A 15780-nucleotide genomic window follows, 5' to 3' on the forward strand; every position below is an offset into this window, starting at 1 on the left:
AAGAGATCAGCCGGCCGGGGATCCCCTCGCTCCAGGACGGGAACTGGGAAGTTGGGAGCTAGTGAAGCTCTCTCGAGGTGTGCTGGCAAATAGGAAGCAGGGCGGCCTCAGCAAGCGCACCCCATCCCCATCGCCGTCACCTCTGGCGCGGTTGTTCCCCTCTTTCTCATTCGTACCCTAGGCAGGTAGGCAGAGGTCGTTTTCTGACCAAGTCCATTGTTGCGTTAGTGCTACCACGAGCCGGCCGCTGGGATGGGCCATGTCTGCAAGCTGGGCGGTTAAGCATGGTGAAGGAGAGGGGTTTCCTGGACACGGCGGGCCAAAATAGAAGAGATAAGTGGATCCCATCCGGGATTGTGGGGACTAAAGCGCGGTACGTTCCTCCGTCCACCGCGTGGCTCCAAGCCGATTGCCCTTTTGGCTTGATTGGGCGTCTAAATCCCTGCCCTCATTGGCCAATAGATTTGCACGTCGCTCTTCTGTGCCCGGTCGCTTATCACCCGTCACCTGGTGATGTGCTGCACCTCGCGCCAATCAGCATCTCAACTCTTCAACTGCCCGTATGCAGCTTCGTGGAAGCATCACCACTCTCACAAGCCTTCCAGCCCTCCTTATACTTTTTTCTTTCCAACGGGATTGGCTTGGCCAGCCAAGTGCGAGATGAGGAGAAATGCCCATGACCGAATTCCCGCACCGTATTCGCTCGCTCGCCGTATCGGTCTGTCCGCATCACTGAATGAACTGACATACTGCATCATGCATCGAGTCAACATGCATGCGGTCTGCATGTACATGCGCGGCTTGCTGAGAAGACAAACTTCCTCATTGGAGTGTTGATGGCCTCCGCCAGCCGTCGCCCAGGGGAAGAGCCGAAGATCGCGCGAGTCGGAAGAAAAGGGACACGGAAAGAGGCGCCAGACGCCATGTTCCTGGTTCCCTGACGAACATGCAGGCTCTTCTGTACGCCGTCGTTCGCAGCATTCTCATCGTACGTGCCTTTGCATCGCACCATGGAAGACACATGCAATTCTCGATCGTCTGTCCAAGTCGATATCCGTCTGTTGTGTCAAAGATGCGATGGTTAATGGAACCCAGGCCAAGGAGTGCTCAAAAAAATCCCCGAATAAGGGGCCTGTGGGAGATCAAACACTACCGAGATCCGGAGCTGGGAGAGGGCGCAGAAATGGGGGCAGAAAAGCCAAAAAGCCATGCGTTCCGCAGCCTGCTCCCCATTTCCTGGGCGGTCTGGCCTGCCTGCCTGCCTGCCCTGTCGGCTGCTGTCAACAAGGCCGATCCTAAGGCGACCCGCCAAGGGCAAACTGCCGTCCTCCGCCTTCGGTCGACATCCGCCCCTCTGCGTGACCTTGAGCCACCCACACCTCGGCGATGGAAGGTGAGATACTGCCTGCCGTTCCATTCTTCTTCGGGATGGTCCCAAGGTGCGTCATCCGGCTCCATGCATGCGACGGTCTCTAGCTTCGGCGGGTATGTGAGGCCCATCACACGGAAGGAGCTCTGCCTTGCTGGAGAGAGGATGGACGACGCCGCGTCGATATCCCCTCATGGCATCTCATGGCATCTCATGGCATCTTGGATCGAGGATCCAGTTCGCAGCATGCAGAAAGTCTGGACCGCCAAAAGCAGCTCATCGTGATCGCAGTTCCGTTACATCGGAAGGATCCTGTGGCCGGACGACGATATCCATGCGCCCGAGGCGACGTGAGATATCAACAGCGAAGTGCTTGGTGATGCCGGCGGATGTCTCACAAAGACTGCAGGCTCGAAGCGGTCTGACCTCAGCATGGCGAGATTTCTGTCTGCTGACGAGCTGAATGTCCGCGAGTAACGTCGACGTTGCAGGCCTCACACGGGGTGATCTTGCGTACCTCGACCAAGAATCTTGGCCATCCAAGATCCATGCCGTTGTGGTGAGGTTGGTGTGGCATCTCGTAGGTGACGGGAGTACCTGGCGGGAATCAGCGGGATCGCCCGTGAGAGGCCAATGGATCCACCTACAGAAAGCTTACATCACGTGACTGTGCACATGTTGCCGTTCCAATGTCGCGAATTTCGTCCGTTGTTGAGTCGCGTACTGCCCGCGTTTGCTCCGGTTATCTCCTGCTTCTAGCGCCGGCCTGACTCAGTCACTTCAAGGCAGCAGCTCTCGAAGATCAAACTAACAGCTTCGATCAGCCTCAAGTCTGCCGCAGACCGCCGCTGGGACCTCTGATTACCAATCTACCTGCGAGAAGTCTTGCAGGTACCTTCGATAAAGGCACAGCTGTCTCGGTCTCGGAAGACCTAGAGGCTTTCGTCAAGTGCGATCCCAGAAAGAATAATCTGAAGGAAAGTTCGACTACCTGATTGCCATCGCCCAGTCTTCATCATGGCCTCCAACTCAAACACAAACGAAGGGCTTATCGCCAAGGTCACCGAATACGTCGAGGCCTACATGGCAAAGTACGATGCTTCCCACGACTTCAACCACATCAAGCGCGTCCTCTCACTGGCCCACCGCATCTACGACCAGTCCCCTGCCAGCCCAGCACTAGACAAGCAGACCATCACATTCGCGGCCCTCCTCCATGACGTTGGCGACCGCAAGTACCTGAAGCCCGGCGAAGACGCATCGACACTAGTTTCCACAGTCCTCCAGTCTCTGGGTGCTGATGAAAACCTTGCCGCCCGCGTACAGACCATCTGTCTCGGAGTCAGTTACTCCAGTGAGGTCAAGAATCCGGCCCGCGTCCGCAGCCTGATCGCCGAATACCCGGAGCTTGCAGTCGTGCAAGACGCCGACCGTTTGGATGCCATCGGCGCCGTGGGCGTCGGCCGATGCTTTACGTTTGGCGGTGCCAAGGGCGCTCGGAGCATGGACGACAGCATCCTGCACTTTGAGGAGAAGCTGGTGAAGCTGGAGGGCATGATGAAGACGGAAATCGGCAAGGAAATGGCCAGAGAGCGTACGAAGCGAATTTTGACCTTCATGGAGTGGTGGCAGGATGAGGCCGGGCCAATCAGCGCATGAGTCAACGAGTTTCTTTTTCTCGGAATTTTGGAGGTGTCCGTTTTCGATTCAACTCGATACCCAATTGTGTTTGTATTGTCCAGGTCCGTGTCTCAACTAGGACTGCTTTTTAAACATGCTCAAAACGAACCCGTCCACGATCTATATCATTCCTCTCCTCAACTTTGTTGCTCAACTGCCTGCGGTTTTTCTCGAGCAAGTCGAGCCTTTCTCAGTCGTCTCTGCGCACGTCTGTATCTCCAAGCCCAGTCTATCAGCCCCAGCAGTGGAAGGACAAGAACATCGACCGTCCTGACCGATGTCCGCAGCTTGAAGTCGTCCTGCACGCGAGGTCGGTCGAACGACGAGCACAGCGTGTTGACCAAATACAAGCAGACCTCCCTCAGCAGCTCTCGGCCCTCAAAGTTGAACAAAAACGCAAACCCGCTTCCATCCTCCCACGGAACCTCCGCGTTCCTCACCCGCTTCGAGTACAGCTCGCCGAAGCTGTCGTCCCGCGCCAGCATGAAGGCAGTCACCGCTCCTCGGCGCAGCAGTCGTGGGTTCGGACCCTCGAAGGTGAGGAGCGTCGCGACGAGGCAGGCCCAGGGCAGACGGTCCCGCAGACCGAAGTAGTACAAGAAGGAGGTGTACATATAAGCGCCGCAGCAGACGCCGACGCAGGTCGTGAGGTCGAATCCGCGAGTAATGAGGAAGAGGAGTCCCATAAGGGGGTAGGTCGCGACGAAGAGGCGGAAGTGGTTCGTGAGGGTGATCCACACCTCCCAAATGATCGCTGCAAGGACCTCCCAGACGATGGCGCCAAGGTCTCCGATGCCTAGCAGTATCATAACGTAAACGCGGGTCCCGGAGACGGCAGGCTGTCGGACAACTGCCATGGCTCTCCCGTTGATTCTGGGCAAGGGAACGATTCGGATTGAGTTACTCGGCGCGGATTTGAGGTTGGTTTGATGACGGAAACGTCCGGGGCATCGTGGTTGTCAAGGTATAGGGAAAGAGAGGTGAGGCGTGGTGAACGCGCCTTATCTATCCAGGTTGTTGGGAATAATAAAGTTAGGGCATAGCTGGCGCATTCCCAAGGGGTGAGCAGGCGCGATCCAAAGTGGTGTCTCACCTTCTCTCCCTTAGCTTCTCACGAACCCCCCACGTAGCGCGCGCCATGGAACGCCACAATGGTGCCCCAATCTCCGGAAATAAGGATTCGAAGCACATTTTCTTCGACCTTGTGAGGAAACCTTGTGAGCAAGCCGATCCGAACATAAAGCTGCCTGCAGCATGCAACGTCGGCGGTCGTCCTTCACGCACAGATACAAACAAACCGTTGGGATCCCCGGACTCTGAAGCTGTCGCCATGGAGAAACTACCGAACGAGCTTCTGCTGAAGATACTGCTGCCAGAGAATTTTGAATGACCTGCCGATTTCGACGAGACAACCGCATCGATCGATGAGCTTTTCGACGCCAATTTCTTCAACACTTGGAGGCGGTCATGGGTGTTTCTTCGTGTCTGCCGCACCTTCAACAAGGTGCTGAAGCCCGTTCTTTCTGCTAAGTTCAAAAGACAGGCTGTCGCGCTTTTAATGCTGCTTAGCAACAACGATTCACCACACCGGCGGTTGCAGGTGACTAGTCCGTCAGACAATGCGTCATTGCTACCCGACGAATGCGAGATTTCAGATTTCAAACTTTTCCTCTACTGTTGGAACTTGAAGGATAGACAGATTGTGAGCCTGATCCACAACATACACCAAACTCTCGACGAGCCCGAAGCCGCCTGGCCGAGTTTGGACGGATTCCCGAATTTAGGGATGAGCCTCCATGAGGCGGAAAGCCTCATGTTCCTTCCCTGGGAAGAGAGATGCCGACGTTGTCCACAAAAGGCAGCATGTAGTAATACATGTGCGCTAAAACGTACACCAAGCTTCGAAGCCATGATTCAAAAAATAATTCATGATCGAAGACATGACGAGGAATCGATGTATCACGTTGAAAAGGCAGGCCAGTTGGGTTGGTATCTAAAAGCAATGGAGCAGGCAGCACAACATAGTTGTGAGTACTGAATGATCCAAGTGACTTGAGAACCTTAGTTCTGACATGTTACAGCTAGAGAACTCGAAATATAGGAAATCCAACCTCTATTTACCACTCGAAAGAGCTTTGTTATCCGGGAGGATTCTCAAGCGGGCGAAGTGCCATTTTCTATATATAATAGTACACGATGAATCATTCCTACTATTTCTATAGCTGTTACCATCATTCTTTTGCCGTTAGTGTTGTCTATATGGTCTATTTCGTGACTGCGAAATCTTTTTAAAAGAGTCCTACGATATGCCCTATCTCCTTCAAATGCGCCTAGGACGAGACGAAACAGCTTGAAGGAGCATTTCAACCACCTGTAGTCGTCATGTATTATACATTTGATATAGAGCTGGAGTCATCTTCCTTGTTTTTAACCAATTAGAAAGAGCTTTGCTAGCCAGGCAGTGTCACTACCGTACTTATTACTTCTATAAGGACGGTAATAGTAGAAGAAAGAATAGGGGCAGCTGTAAAGTTAACGACGCTAGACCACGACTATGGACGATAGCGATGGACGACGACGATAGACGACGATGATAGAGGCGATGATGATAGAAGCGACGATGATAGAAATCATAAGAATAATAATGACAAAAGAGAGGTGGGAAATGTAGTCCCTTGTAGTATCGTGTTCTCTACTACTATCGTTTCAATCGAAGTATTGGGTACGCTACGGTTGAAATTGTAGGGGACACTGCCCGGCTAGCAAAACTCCTGTTTGAATTGCACTTGTTGCAGAACGACGGTGTAATACGCAGACTGGGACCCTCGCTGCGAAGCCGGTCTGCGAAACCGAGTGGCGCCGCAATCCTAAGCAACACCTATGTTTGTACGAGGGCGAGGTTGTCTTCGTTTACGAGTCAAATGGAATAGATACCTTGCATATTTAAACATGTCTAGGCTATTGTATAATAAAGGGATCCATTCCGTAACGTGTTATATGTCCAAGATGACTTTCCGAATGGACTGTTCTCACTTTCACACGACGGCATTAGTGGTAATGACTCTTTCAGCAGTGCATCAGGTAACACCACGACTACAACACGATCTGCATAAATACAACTCCATACGCCTGGTGGCCAGCCCTGATCCTAGCATGTTCCACGATGCCGATGATTAAAACAAACAGTACTATGTGTATAAATGGCTTGTAATTCCAATAATTCGACAATTCCTCCGTACGGGATATCAAGAGAGTGGATTTACAGGAAAAGAGCAGCAACGACGCCAACAACGGCAAGATAACCAACGGTGTTCTGAGCGGCACCAGCTGTTGGCACAGAAGAAGGACCCGTGCTGGAAGGAGAACTCGGAGTGCCTGTGGGACCGCTTGGGGTTCGAGTTGCGGAAGAGGAAGGGGTGGTGGACTGGCCGGGTTGACCAGACTGACCAGGTTGGGTAGATTGTCCAGGTTGACCGGGCTGCCCCGGCTGGCCAGGTTGGCCCGGAGTACCAGGTGCGCCGGGGTTGCTGGTAGGAGCTCCGGGAGCACCACTGCCGCCCGGGGTCGTTGTTGGGGCAGTACCGTTACCACGGGGGACAGTTGTCGGAATAGTGCCATTGCCGCGAGACATCGAGGGGGCCATGCCATTACCACGAGAAGTCGTCGGAGCAGTGCCGTTACCGCGACCGCCACCACCACCACCACCGCTACCACCGCCTCCGCCGCCAGTACCAGGGCCTGTAGGCTCGGGCATGGGAAAAGTGAATCCAAACGTCGAAGAGCTCCTCGTCATCATGGAACCGCCGCCGCCGCGTCCACCGCCAGCACCGGTACCATTACCACCGGGGGCCATTGTCCCGGTAGGTCTCCCGACGGGGTATGTCTGAGAGCCCGTGACGGCGGAGTACGGAGTGCACACGCTGGGCGGGAGGAGGAAGGGCTGGGGGCTGGCGTAGACGACGCAGTTCTTCTCGCAGGCGGCATCGCCCGCGTCGGCGTTGCTCATCCAGCACTGCGCGGGCTGGACGCCACGGGGGTACTCCCCGGCGAGGTTGTTTGTGCAGCGGCCCGGCTGTCCCTTGCCTTGGGCGTTGCAGCGGATGATGATGTCTGTGCCGAAGGAGTCGCCGGCGCACCATTGGGAGTTGGCGCGGGAGCAGGTGTATACGCCCGTAGTTTGGTTGCTGTGCGTTGCGTGTTAGTTGCGTGGAGGGAGGGACGTCGAGTGATGGAAGGGAGGAAGGGGACTCACTATGTGTAATCGGCTGATGCTATGGCCGACATGGCCAACAGTATGCAGGTGTGTGTCTTCATCTTTTATGGTTTGCAGTGGATGTTCTGCTTCCTTACTCGGTGTTGAAGAAGTTATGAAGCAAGTCGACCGGACGGTGTAAGTGAGAGGGCAGATAGTATATATAGAGCAAAGCACACAAAAACGAGTGATGTGATGCTTATGCTATAATATGATGCAACTGACGATGAGTGAAGATGGGATGGTGAAAACATTCGGCAAGTGAGGGTGGGTGTTGGAAGCAAGGGCATCCATATATAAATGGTGAAAGATGGTGTGAGCTTATTAGTCGCGACGGCGGCGAGAAGAAACGTCGGGAAGCCATCTTCGGGAGCGCGTGGGATGGAGAGGCTGGGATGGGCAAGCTAGCGCAAGCAAGCAACGCAAGCAAGGCAAGCCTGTCCACCCATCCAAGCAACAGCTGGAGTCGCGGAGAGAGACAAGAAGCGTTGAGACACGAAAAAGGGACAGGTTGACGGTACTGGCGCAGCCGGGCTGGGCTGAGGCTGGTAGCGGCGCACGCGGGTTTCCCGATGAGACGAAATCGGGGCGCTCCTCGGTCTATTGGGCGGACTTTGCATCTGACAGATACGGCTGCCCTTCGCATTTCTCGGCCGTTCTTTTTCTTTCTTCCTTTTCTCATAGCTCTCGTTCAAATATCGGCTTTTGTGTGGTCTTAGCCTGCAGCCGTACCTGGCTGACTAGAATGTGTCCGAGAGCGTTTGTGTAGGTTTCGCGCCGGTCTACCTCGCCTGGGTGCGATATGCGGGAAACGATGGTGTGAGATGTTTCTGCAACCAGGATCTCGGCAGAAGTCTCCGATGGACCGGGACAAGGTATTTTTTGCGTTTTGGAGGGTCAGTGAATGCCAGTGGCAGGCAAGGGAAACCCACACCGCAATGTCTCGCCATCAGGAAAACGAGAGGAGAGACGGGGAGGATGACCGTGTCGCTGACATCACGAAACGGAATTCCAACCTCTTGTGGCTACGCATTCTGCAGAGCCTGCCAGAATGTCGTTTCCGGCCCGTCACATCTCCGAGATGCCTTCATATCTCTTCCATACTGATCGGTTGGTAGGTTACAGTTCCTTGGAGATGTTGTCAGTTACATGAGGCGAGGAACAGATTTCCACGTGTGGAACTCTACACCAGGACACTGGAGAGATTTGCAACCGTTCGCATCTTCAAGTCCTCACAGACAACGACTCTGCCGACGGGCAATTTCCAACACCGGGCATCCGCTACCGAGTGAGACAAGCCTATACAACGCAAACCTGCAGGTGGCCGGGGCGAAAACGTTCTCCCTCCCGCCCGGAAACGAACGACCACCACCTCCACGAGAAATCGCGGCGACAACACGTGCAGGCGTTCAAGCCACCCTCCGTCGCAGGCTCTTCATCACACATGGGTCATCAGCGCAAGGAATGACTCTCGACCAGGTCCGTTATCCGCTCCGAGTCGCCAAGGTTGCATGATGGGACGGAGCAGTCGCGGATGATCCGGCATTCGGAGCTGGGCGCAGTGTGGTCTGCGTCATTGCCACGGAGAAGCAAACGTGACCGGATCTGAGATTTCTCTCGCCGTGACAGATGCTAAGCTTCTTGCCCCGTGAACTCTGCTGTTGTAGCTGCCCAGCTGTGGCACTGCGCAGTATGTAGCTGAGATCGCGAGATTGTCGAATGAGAACGAGTAGACGGTTTGACAGCTGCTTAACCTACGGCGACGACGGGCGCTCGGTAAGGTAGCTAGCGAAGGCACCGCCTCGTGGCCCGCGGTGCCGATTAAGCTTGAGGCTTGACACTTGTGGCGAGACCTGTGAAGAAACCAACGTTTTTGGATCCGTATCCTTTCAGCTGGACCAGCCTCGATGGCGTTCGGTGCAAGCATGGCACAATGCTATTCTTATCCTTGACTCACTTACACGATCTGCTGGCTGCGGCCGCCATTTCTCCGTCGGCACCAACGCCGTTGACGATACTATTGAAATCATGCAACTTGCATGTTCGCCGTTCGCGTACCTCAACAGAGCAAAGAAAAGGCATGTCTGGGCAGTTGGCCTCCACCGGCGCACCCAGCGCGCTGGAATGTTCCCTGCCTTCCCCCCCTGCCCTTAACCAGCCTGACCCTGTAACGAAAATAGAAAACCACTCAAGAGGCCCTGTCCGATTCGTCCCCGCCGCTACCGAAAACACACATAGCAGCGTGGAGGCGCCTTTGGGTCCCGTCCGTGCTGCCCCCCACCCCCCACTAACTCTAACAGAGACCTCCCTCGGCCCCCAAATCGCGATGCGGGCTCCGATGCGCTGCACATTCCAGACGCGGGTTGGGTTCTGGCAGCTGAGGGAGATGGCGAGCGCGACGGGGTGGGAGGGCAGTCCTGTCTTCTCTGTCTCTCAGCTGACCTGTCATGCCTGTGAAGAAGACTTGACGACTTTGAAATGATGTCATTGCTGCCCCTCCTACGAGTGACATGTTGAATGTTAGCTTACACGATGAAGCAATCTTTTGTGAGGTAGTAAAAGAGTCGATGCTCAGTCAGGCGTGATGTTCTTCCTCGGAGGTCTTGAGGTACAATCTCTCTACACGAGACTGACCATGTTGAGTGTATTATAGCGATTCTTCATGTTTTTCATATTAGATTTCTCTTGCAGCTCATGATTGTCTGTGTCTCCAAAGCTACTGCCATTTGGTCCTCTTTTTCAACAGTACCACGACTTGATCATTTTTCGACGTGCTTTGTTTTGTACTCTCATAGACTCGTGATAAACATGACAACAACCCACCGATCGCGACACCAATCACCAACTTTTCCTCTCACCGACACCCACCAACCAACGCCTGTTATAGAACCTTCGTCACTAGGCTGTCAAGAATCCAATCTGACCACAGAACCATTCTCGGCACCCTAGGTCCCCAGGATGGATATTATGTGATTACAACTCCTCCGAAGCAGACTCGGTCTCGTTGACCATGGCGCTGAGGGGTCCGCGCTTGACCATGATGCTCATGATCTCGTACAGAGCGTCGGCAGCGGCCATGGTGGTGTGCTCGGCGTTGGTGTCGTACGCAGGCTGTGTAAGTCGACGTGTTAGTGTCAGTTTCCACTACAAACGTTTCAATGCCGTGGGGAAGACTTACAGCGACCTCGACGATATCCGCAGCAATCAGATTGAGGCTTTCAAGTCCACGCAGAATAGTGCGAAGCTCACGAGTAGACCAACCGCCAGTTTCAGGGGTACCAGTAGCAGGGGCGACTGCATAAAGCCGGTCAGCATGACTTGTTCCTTTACACAACAAAACACGAAGCACTTGCCCACTTACAGGCGGGGTCGAGGGTGTCAATGTCCAGAGACAGGTAGACGGGGTTCTTGGTGCCGACGCGGTCGATGATTCTCTTGATGATACCGTCGGTGCCGATAGTGTCGATCTCGCGGGCCTCGACGATCTCGAAGCCGCAGTAGCCGTCGTTCTCGTAGTCGCTGGGGCCGCTGAGCGTGGTGCGGATGCCGGCGTGGATGTTGGAGTCGTTGCGGAGAAGGCCCTCCTGGGAGGCGTGGTAGAAGTAGGTGCCGTGGTTGATGCTGGCGACCTCGGAAGGCGAGCCGCCGAAGACCTTGGGGCGCCCTGACTCTGTTTAGCATTCAGAAAGCGATTCATCTGCTGAAGGTACTCACAGGTGTCGAGATGGCTGTCAAAGTGGATGACGGACACGGGACCGTAGGCACGGTTGATGGAGCGCAGCAGGGGGAGGGTGATCGTGTGGTCACCGCCGAGGGTGATGACACGGGGCAGAGTCCGCGAGTTCTTGGCCGGGCCCTTCTTCGCCGCATCCGTGGCAGGCTTGCGGGTCAGGATGTTGAAGTGGCCCTCCTCGATCTGGTGAAGAGCCCAGGTGTTGTCATAGCTATTTCGATGTAAGTATAAGCGGGGAGATTGCCAGAAGAGACATACCTGGTCACGGGGATGTCGCCACAGTCGAGGACGGTAGCCCAGCTGTTGAAAGGGTTCGTGTCCAAGGGGACGTTGTACCCTCCGCTTGAAGAGAGTCAGTGATGGTGTTGTGACGATGCCCTCATATGGATCTTACTAGAGGTTCAGGCGACGAGAGCCTTGACGGATACCGGAAGGTCCGAAACGAGCACCGGGGCGGTAGGAGGTACCAGTGTCGAAGGGAGCACCTTTCCAAAGTCAGCGTAGCTCCAGTAACCGGCAATGAACGACGTGCTTACCAATGAAGGCAATATCGTACTGGACGTTGCCCTGCGCCAGACACGGCTGGTAAGGCAAACGACCGAAGGTGGAAATGCCCGAGAACACAGAGTCGGCCTAGGATTGTCAGTGACGTGATGTAGACACACATGCTTTTGCTCTGCGCACCTGAGTACCGCCATCACCCGGCAGAGTGGTGTACCAGAGAGACTGGTGAGGTCCAGACATGGACTTCTGGTCATGGTCTCCGTGACCGTAGACGGTTGCCGTGAGGGCAAGGGCGAGAAGACTCCGGGAAATCATGTTGCTGACGGTCGATTGGCGCGAATCTTTGTCAATGGCTACGGGAAACCAAGCAAAACTTCGTGCGGGCGAAGACTGAGCTTTTAAAACAGAACTCTCGGGTAGCTGCAACGTCCGAGAGATTCTGGAAAAGATTGGCCGTCGAGCTCGACAGCTCTTCTCCACGCATGGAGGCCCAGTGCAGCATTACGCAGGGACTGGGACCAGCTCCCAGGCTTATCGTCTACGGATTGGCCACACCGACAGAAGGTCCCTGGGACGGGACTGGTCAATGGACATATTCAGATGCATCTCCATGCAAACGTATTGACGTGTTCATGTTAGGTAAAGGCGAACCCATGGAAGAGATGCCGGGCTAGATGCGGGGCAGAGATAAAGCTCCCTCCTTCATGAGGGTCATGATGCTTGCAAGATCAGCGCAGATGCTTGGTTCAAGCTTTCCATTGGGTTTGCAAAGTCAATTCTGCACTCCGGACGGAGACCCCAGGCCAAACACTCGCTTGAGCTCATGGCAGGGTTGTGCCGACCAAGGAGGGCCGGCGGCGAGGTTCTAGCTTGAGAGGATAGAGGACGTCCCGACGGTCTGTGGACGATCTGGACGCTCTGAATGGCATGAGTAAGGCGGGGTCGCTCTGGAGTGTTGTCGGTGTTATGATGCAAACTATGATAGAGATAAGCCGGAATGGGCTCCAGAGATGCATGTTCTGCAGGGCCGCCGGTTGGGTGTTGGAGAGAGCCATGGAGTCGTTACAGCACAACCTTAGCTCCGCGGGGAACGCCCGTCACATCGGTAGAGCCAGGCATGAAGCAGCCAATGAAGATGGCTTCGAAATGTTCATGAGTCGTTCAATGTGCAAAGAACCGTCTGTTTGGCGTCCTTGTTGAAGGCGATGCATTGTCGAAGGCTCCTCAGACTTGGAGGTCCTGTCGATGACGTGGGGCGTCACCCACGCGGGGCTGATAAGATAAAGCTACGCCACGCTAGCACATGCAAGCTGTGCTGAGCGCTTACCCGAATAGGGAAACGGGGAGCAACCGCCACCTTGGGGCCGTCTGCTCTATCCCGTGCGGTCGGCGACAGTTCGCCGTGATAAACATGAAGAATTCGGCAGTGGCCAAGATCCGGAGCCGTAAGGTAGATAAGACTGTCGTCGGCCCCAGGGATCCTGAAACTAGGCTCCCTCTTCAACAGCCGTATGTCCTTCTTCTTCACGTCACTCGTGTGTACTGGCTACGGCTACGGCCATGGCCATTGGTCGGCTCGCCGAAGTCGCAGCACCTCTCTACCACCACTCGAAACCTCCGACCCCGACACGGCAACCACCTAGCAAAGTTGAGCAGGCACTCCTTTTTGGCTTGTGAAGACAGATTTCCGCCCGGTCCGGTGGCTCAAGAAAGGAAATTTACTGGGCTCCTGCGGACCGAAGGGGCCGAGCTTCACGGGAGCTTGGGCGCCCGGACCCGCGGGTGCTCCGCTCCGGAGGCTTTTACGGGCTGGTTTACGTACCGGCCGGCTGAGTGGACACTGAAAACCCGCAAAGACACATGGAATCAAGCTGACAAGCTTGACTCGGGAAGCTCATTGCGCAGCGAGCAATGCAAAAGTTTCGAGTAAAACCTTGACGCAGGCTCGAAGCAAGACCTGAATCGGCGGGTTCGTGGCAGCGCCGGGCAAGCTCTTTATTGGCGACCGGGACGAATCCCGTGTTCCGATGAGGTGTTGATCTGGTGCATGGCAGGGGCGCCGGTAGATCCGTCTCGCCTCGTATGCTCTTGTGCAGCCACTGCAGTGGTCCTGTTTCTGAATCTGCGGGTGGTTTCATGCAGGAAGCCAAAGAAGAGCGCTGATTGCTTCGCCCTTTGCAGGGCTCGTAGGCAGTTCTCATCTGTCTCGGAGCAATTTACAATTTATCGGACGCCAGTTGTGGGCGAGGGAGGGAGAGAGGGCATGAGAGAGAGAGAACGCGGGCTGAGGCAGTGCCGAGTGACACTTCGCTTCCTCCTCGCTTCTCATACGTGGCTCCGACACTGGTAGCATTTCTATGTGCATCAGTGTCGTGTGCTGCGACGACGAAAGCTGGTGGTAACAGACTGCACCGAAGGTACTTTGAGGTAAGGGAAGGTTAGGTAGGGCGCGTGGCCAGACCAGTCGGAGAGGGGCATGGGTGAAGGATGGAGATCAAAGACATGAAGACGGCCCTCTCCGCCGGCCGGTCCAACCGGAGCAGAGCAGGGAGAGAGGAAGAGCAAGAGGAAGGGGGAGACGGAGAGACGGGCGAGGGAGGAGCCGGGTTGGGTTGGGTTGGGGGAGAAAAGAAGTCAGTTGGCACGACTTTGCAGGAGAAGGAAACTACAGCTGCAGGACGATGCAACCACTAACGGAGCGCAGCCTATGACAGCACGGCGTGGGCCTGGAGCTGCTGGAAGAACGAGCAACGGCCCCGCTTTGCCCGGCGTCCTTCAGCGCTCGCAGCGCATTCCCATCACGCTACGACGCGGGCGAGGTGGTGTTGCCGTTCCTCATTCGGCCCCCCTGGCGGAGCTACTGCTGCTTGCTACACGTATCTTCCTTGTAAGACCTGCGTACCGCGCGCGGTATCCGGACTACAGAGGGAGTTAACAGGAGATGCGAGGGCAAAAAATAATTGTGCGGTGCGCAGGTGGACGAAACGAAGGCAGCTGGTTGGCACTTATTGAGAGGTAAGGTATCCGGACGTACCTAGGAATGGAAGGGATCTTGGCTTGCAACGGGGGATGCTAGATGGGACCTTTGATCGGACACTCGTTCCCTGCCAACCCTTTTTTTTTTTTCCTTGCTTCCACTTTTTGTGCTTTTTTCTTGCAGTTCGGGGCTGCTCTTACATACGCCGAGTCGAGGCTTGGCCCGGGCTTGGAAGTCCCAGATCCACTGTTTTTCTGAGGTGAGTGACGCTTGCTGGAAATGCGCAGCAGGTCACCTGGCAAGTCCACTTGCTGTTTGCCAGTCATGTTGGGCATGTTTCTTTCGTGTGCTATCCTTGGCCGGGTCGTATGGAACACCGTGAGGAGGACAGGATGCCCCACGCTCCCTCGCACTTTTAGAATCCGGACAGAAAGGAGAAAGTGAAGAGGTAGGGAAGAGGTATCTTGACAGCTCTAGACGTAGGGAAACACCCAGCAAGACGGTCGTGACCTCACCTTGTTGCGTCCCGCTAGCCTGGATGTGCTCTGTACTGTCTACCAATAAGGCACCGCCAACCTGCTGCTGCTGAATGTTCGTACCCGGAATTGTCCTTGTACTAGGTAGGTGTACCTTACCCTCATCACCACCAGCTCTGCCCACCGCAGGTAAGGTAACTTGCACCAACCCAGGTCCAAGACCTGCCGCATTCTCTGCTGCTACTGCTGCCCACCTTTGACCACCTCAGACAGGACAAGACAGGACAAGACAGGACAGGACAGACAGACCTAAGAAAGAGCACTTCTGTTTTCTGCGTCAGACCCTTTCCCCCCCTGCCAATCATCCTTCCCGTCATTCTTTTTTCCAACTGTTCGTCCGTCTCCATCGTCTCAACCTCCTGAAGCCGTGTGCTGCACCAAAATAGCGCCAGAGTCCGTCCGCATCGTCGGGGCCTTGGATTTGCTTCCGCTCCTGCTGCTGCTCCTTTTCCTTGCCTCGACTAGCACGCGCTGCTTCTCAGCTTTAATCTCACCTTTCATCCCGTCTCGTTCCTCTCCTTACGTCGGTCTGTGCGAACAAACAACCCGATCGAATCGAATCGCATCGCGCCCCTTCATTCGGCTCACGCAGCTGCGACTGTTCATCCGCCCTTCTCTCAGAACAGACCCTGCGCCTGCATCGTGACCGACCAACTGACACCACTTTTCCTTCCCCTCGGACTTCGTCTCCTCTTCCTCCTCTTCTTCAACCACCGCTGTGTCCGTCTT

At 55.2% G+C, this 15780-nt stretch overlaps 4 protein-coding genes across 4 annotated transcripts; 1 reads left to right on the forward strand and 3 right to left on the reverse strand.

Annotated features, from left to right (window-relative positions):
• Nucleotides 1–2386: 2386 nt before the first annotated feature.
• ypgQ (Uncharacterized protein) lies at nucleotides 2387–3028 on the forward strand (the record flags this gene model as incomplete). The annotated part of the gene is made up of 1 exon (XM_037328423.1): nucleotides 2387–3028. One exon carries the CDS (start codon nucleotides 2387–2389, stop codon nucleotides 3026–3028), a length of 642 nt encoding a protein of 213 aa, XP_037173269.1.
• A 158-nt stretch (nucleotides 3029–3186) lies between these two features.
• On the reverse strand, nucleotides 3187–3906 carry CGCA056_v013180 (uncharacterized protein; the record flags this gene model as incomplete). The annotated part of the gene is made up of 1 exon (XM_037328424.1): nucleotides 3187–3906. One exon carries the CDS (start codon nucleotides 3904–3906, stop codon nucleotides 3187–3189), a length of 720 nt encoding a protein of 239 aa, XP_037173039.1.
• A 2402-nt stretch (nucleotides 3907–6308) lies between these two features.
• Nucleotides 6309–7333, reverse strand: COL6A5-0 (Collagen alpha-5(VI) chain; the record flags this gene model as incomplete). The annotated part of the gene is made up of 2 exons (XM_037328425.1): nucleotides 6309–7233; nucleotides 7302–7333. 2 exons carry the CDS (start codon nucleotides 7331–7333, stop codon nucleotides 6309–6311), a joined length of 957 nt encoding a protein of 318 aa, XP_037173195.1.
• A 2941-nt stretch (nucleotides 7334–10274) lies between these two features.
• Nucleotides 10275–11853, reverse strand: CGCA056_v013182 (putative agmatinase 1; the record flags this gene model as incomplete). The annotated part of the gene is made up of 8 exons (XM_037328426.1): nucleotides 10275–10412; nucleotides 10480–10595; nucleotides 10663–10965; nucleotides 11016–11245; nucleotides 11293–11376; nucleotides 11429–11519; nucleotides 11571–11667; nucleotides 11719–11853. The coding sequence occupies 8 exons, from the start codon at nucleotides 11851–11853 to the stop codon at nucleotides 10275–10277; spliced, it is 1194 nt and encodes a 397-aa protein (XP_037173037.1).
• Nucleotides 11854–15780: the final 3927 nt, after the last annotated feature.

Source organism: Colletotrichum aenigma, assembly GCF_013390185.1.
Source record: "Colletotrichum aenigma strain Cg56 chromosome Unknown KSG_Cg56_contig09, whole genome shotgun sequence".
In the NCBI taxonomy this organism is placed as follows: domain Eukaryota; kingdom Fungi; phylum Ascomycota; class Sordariomycetes; order Glomerellales; family Glomerellaceae; genus Colletotrichum; species Colletotrichum aenigma.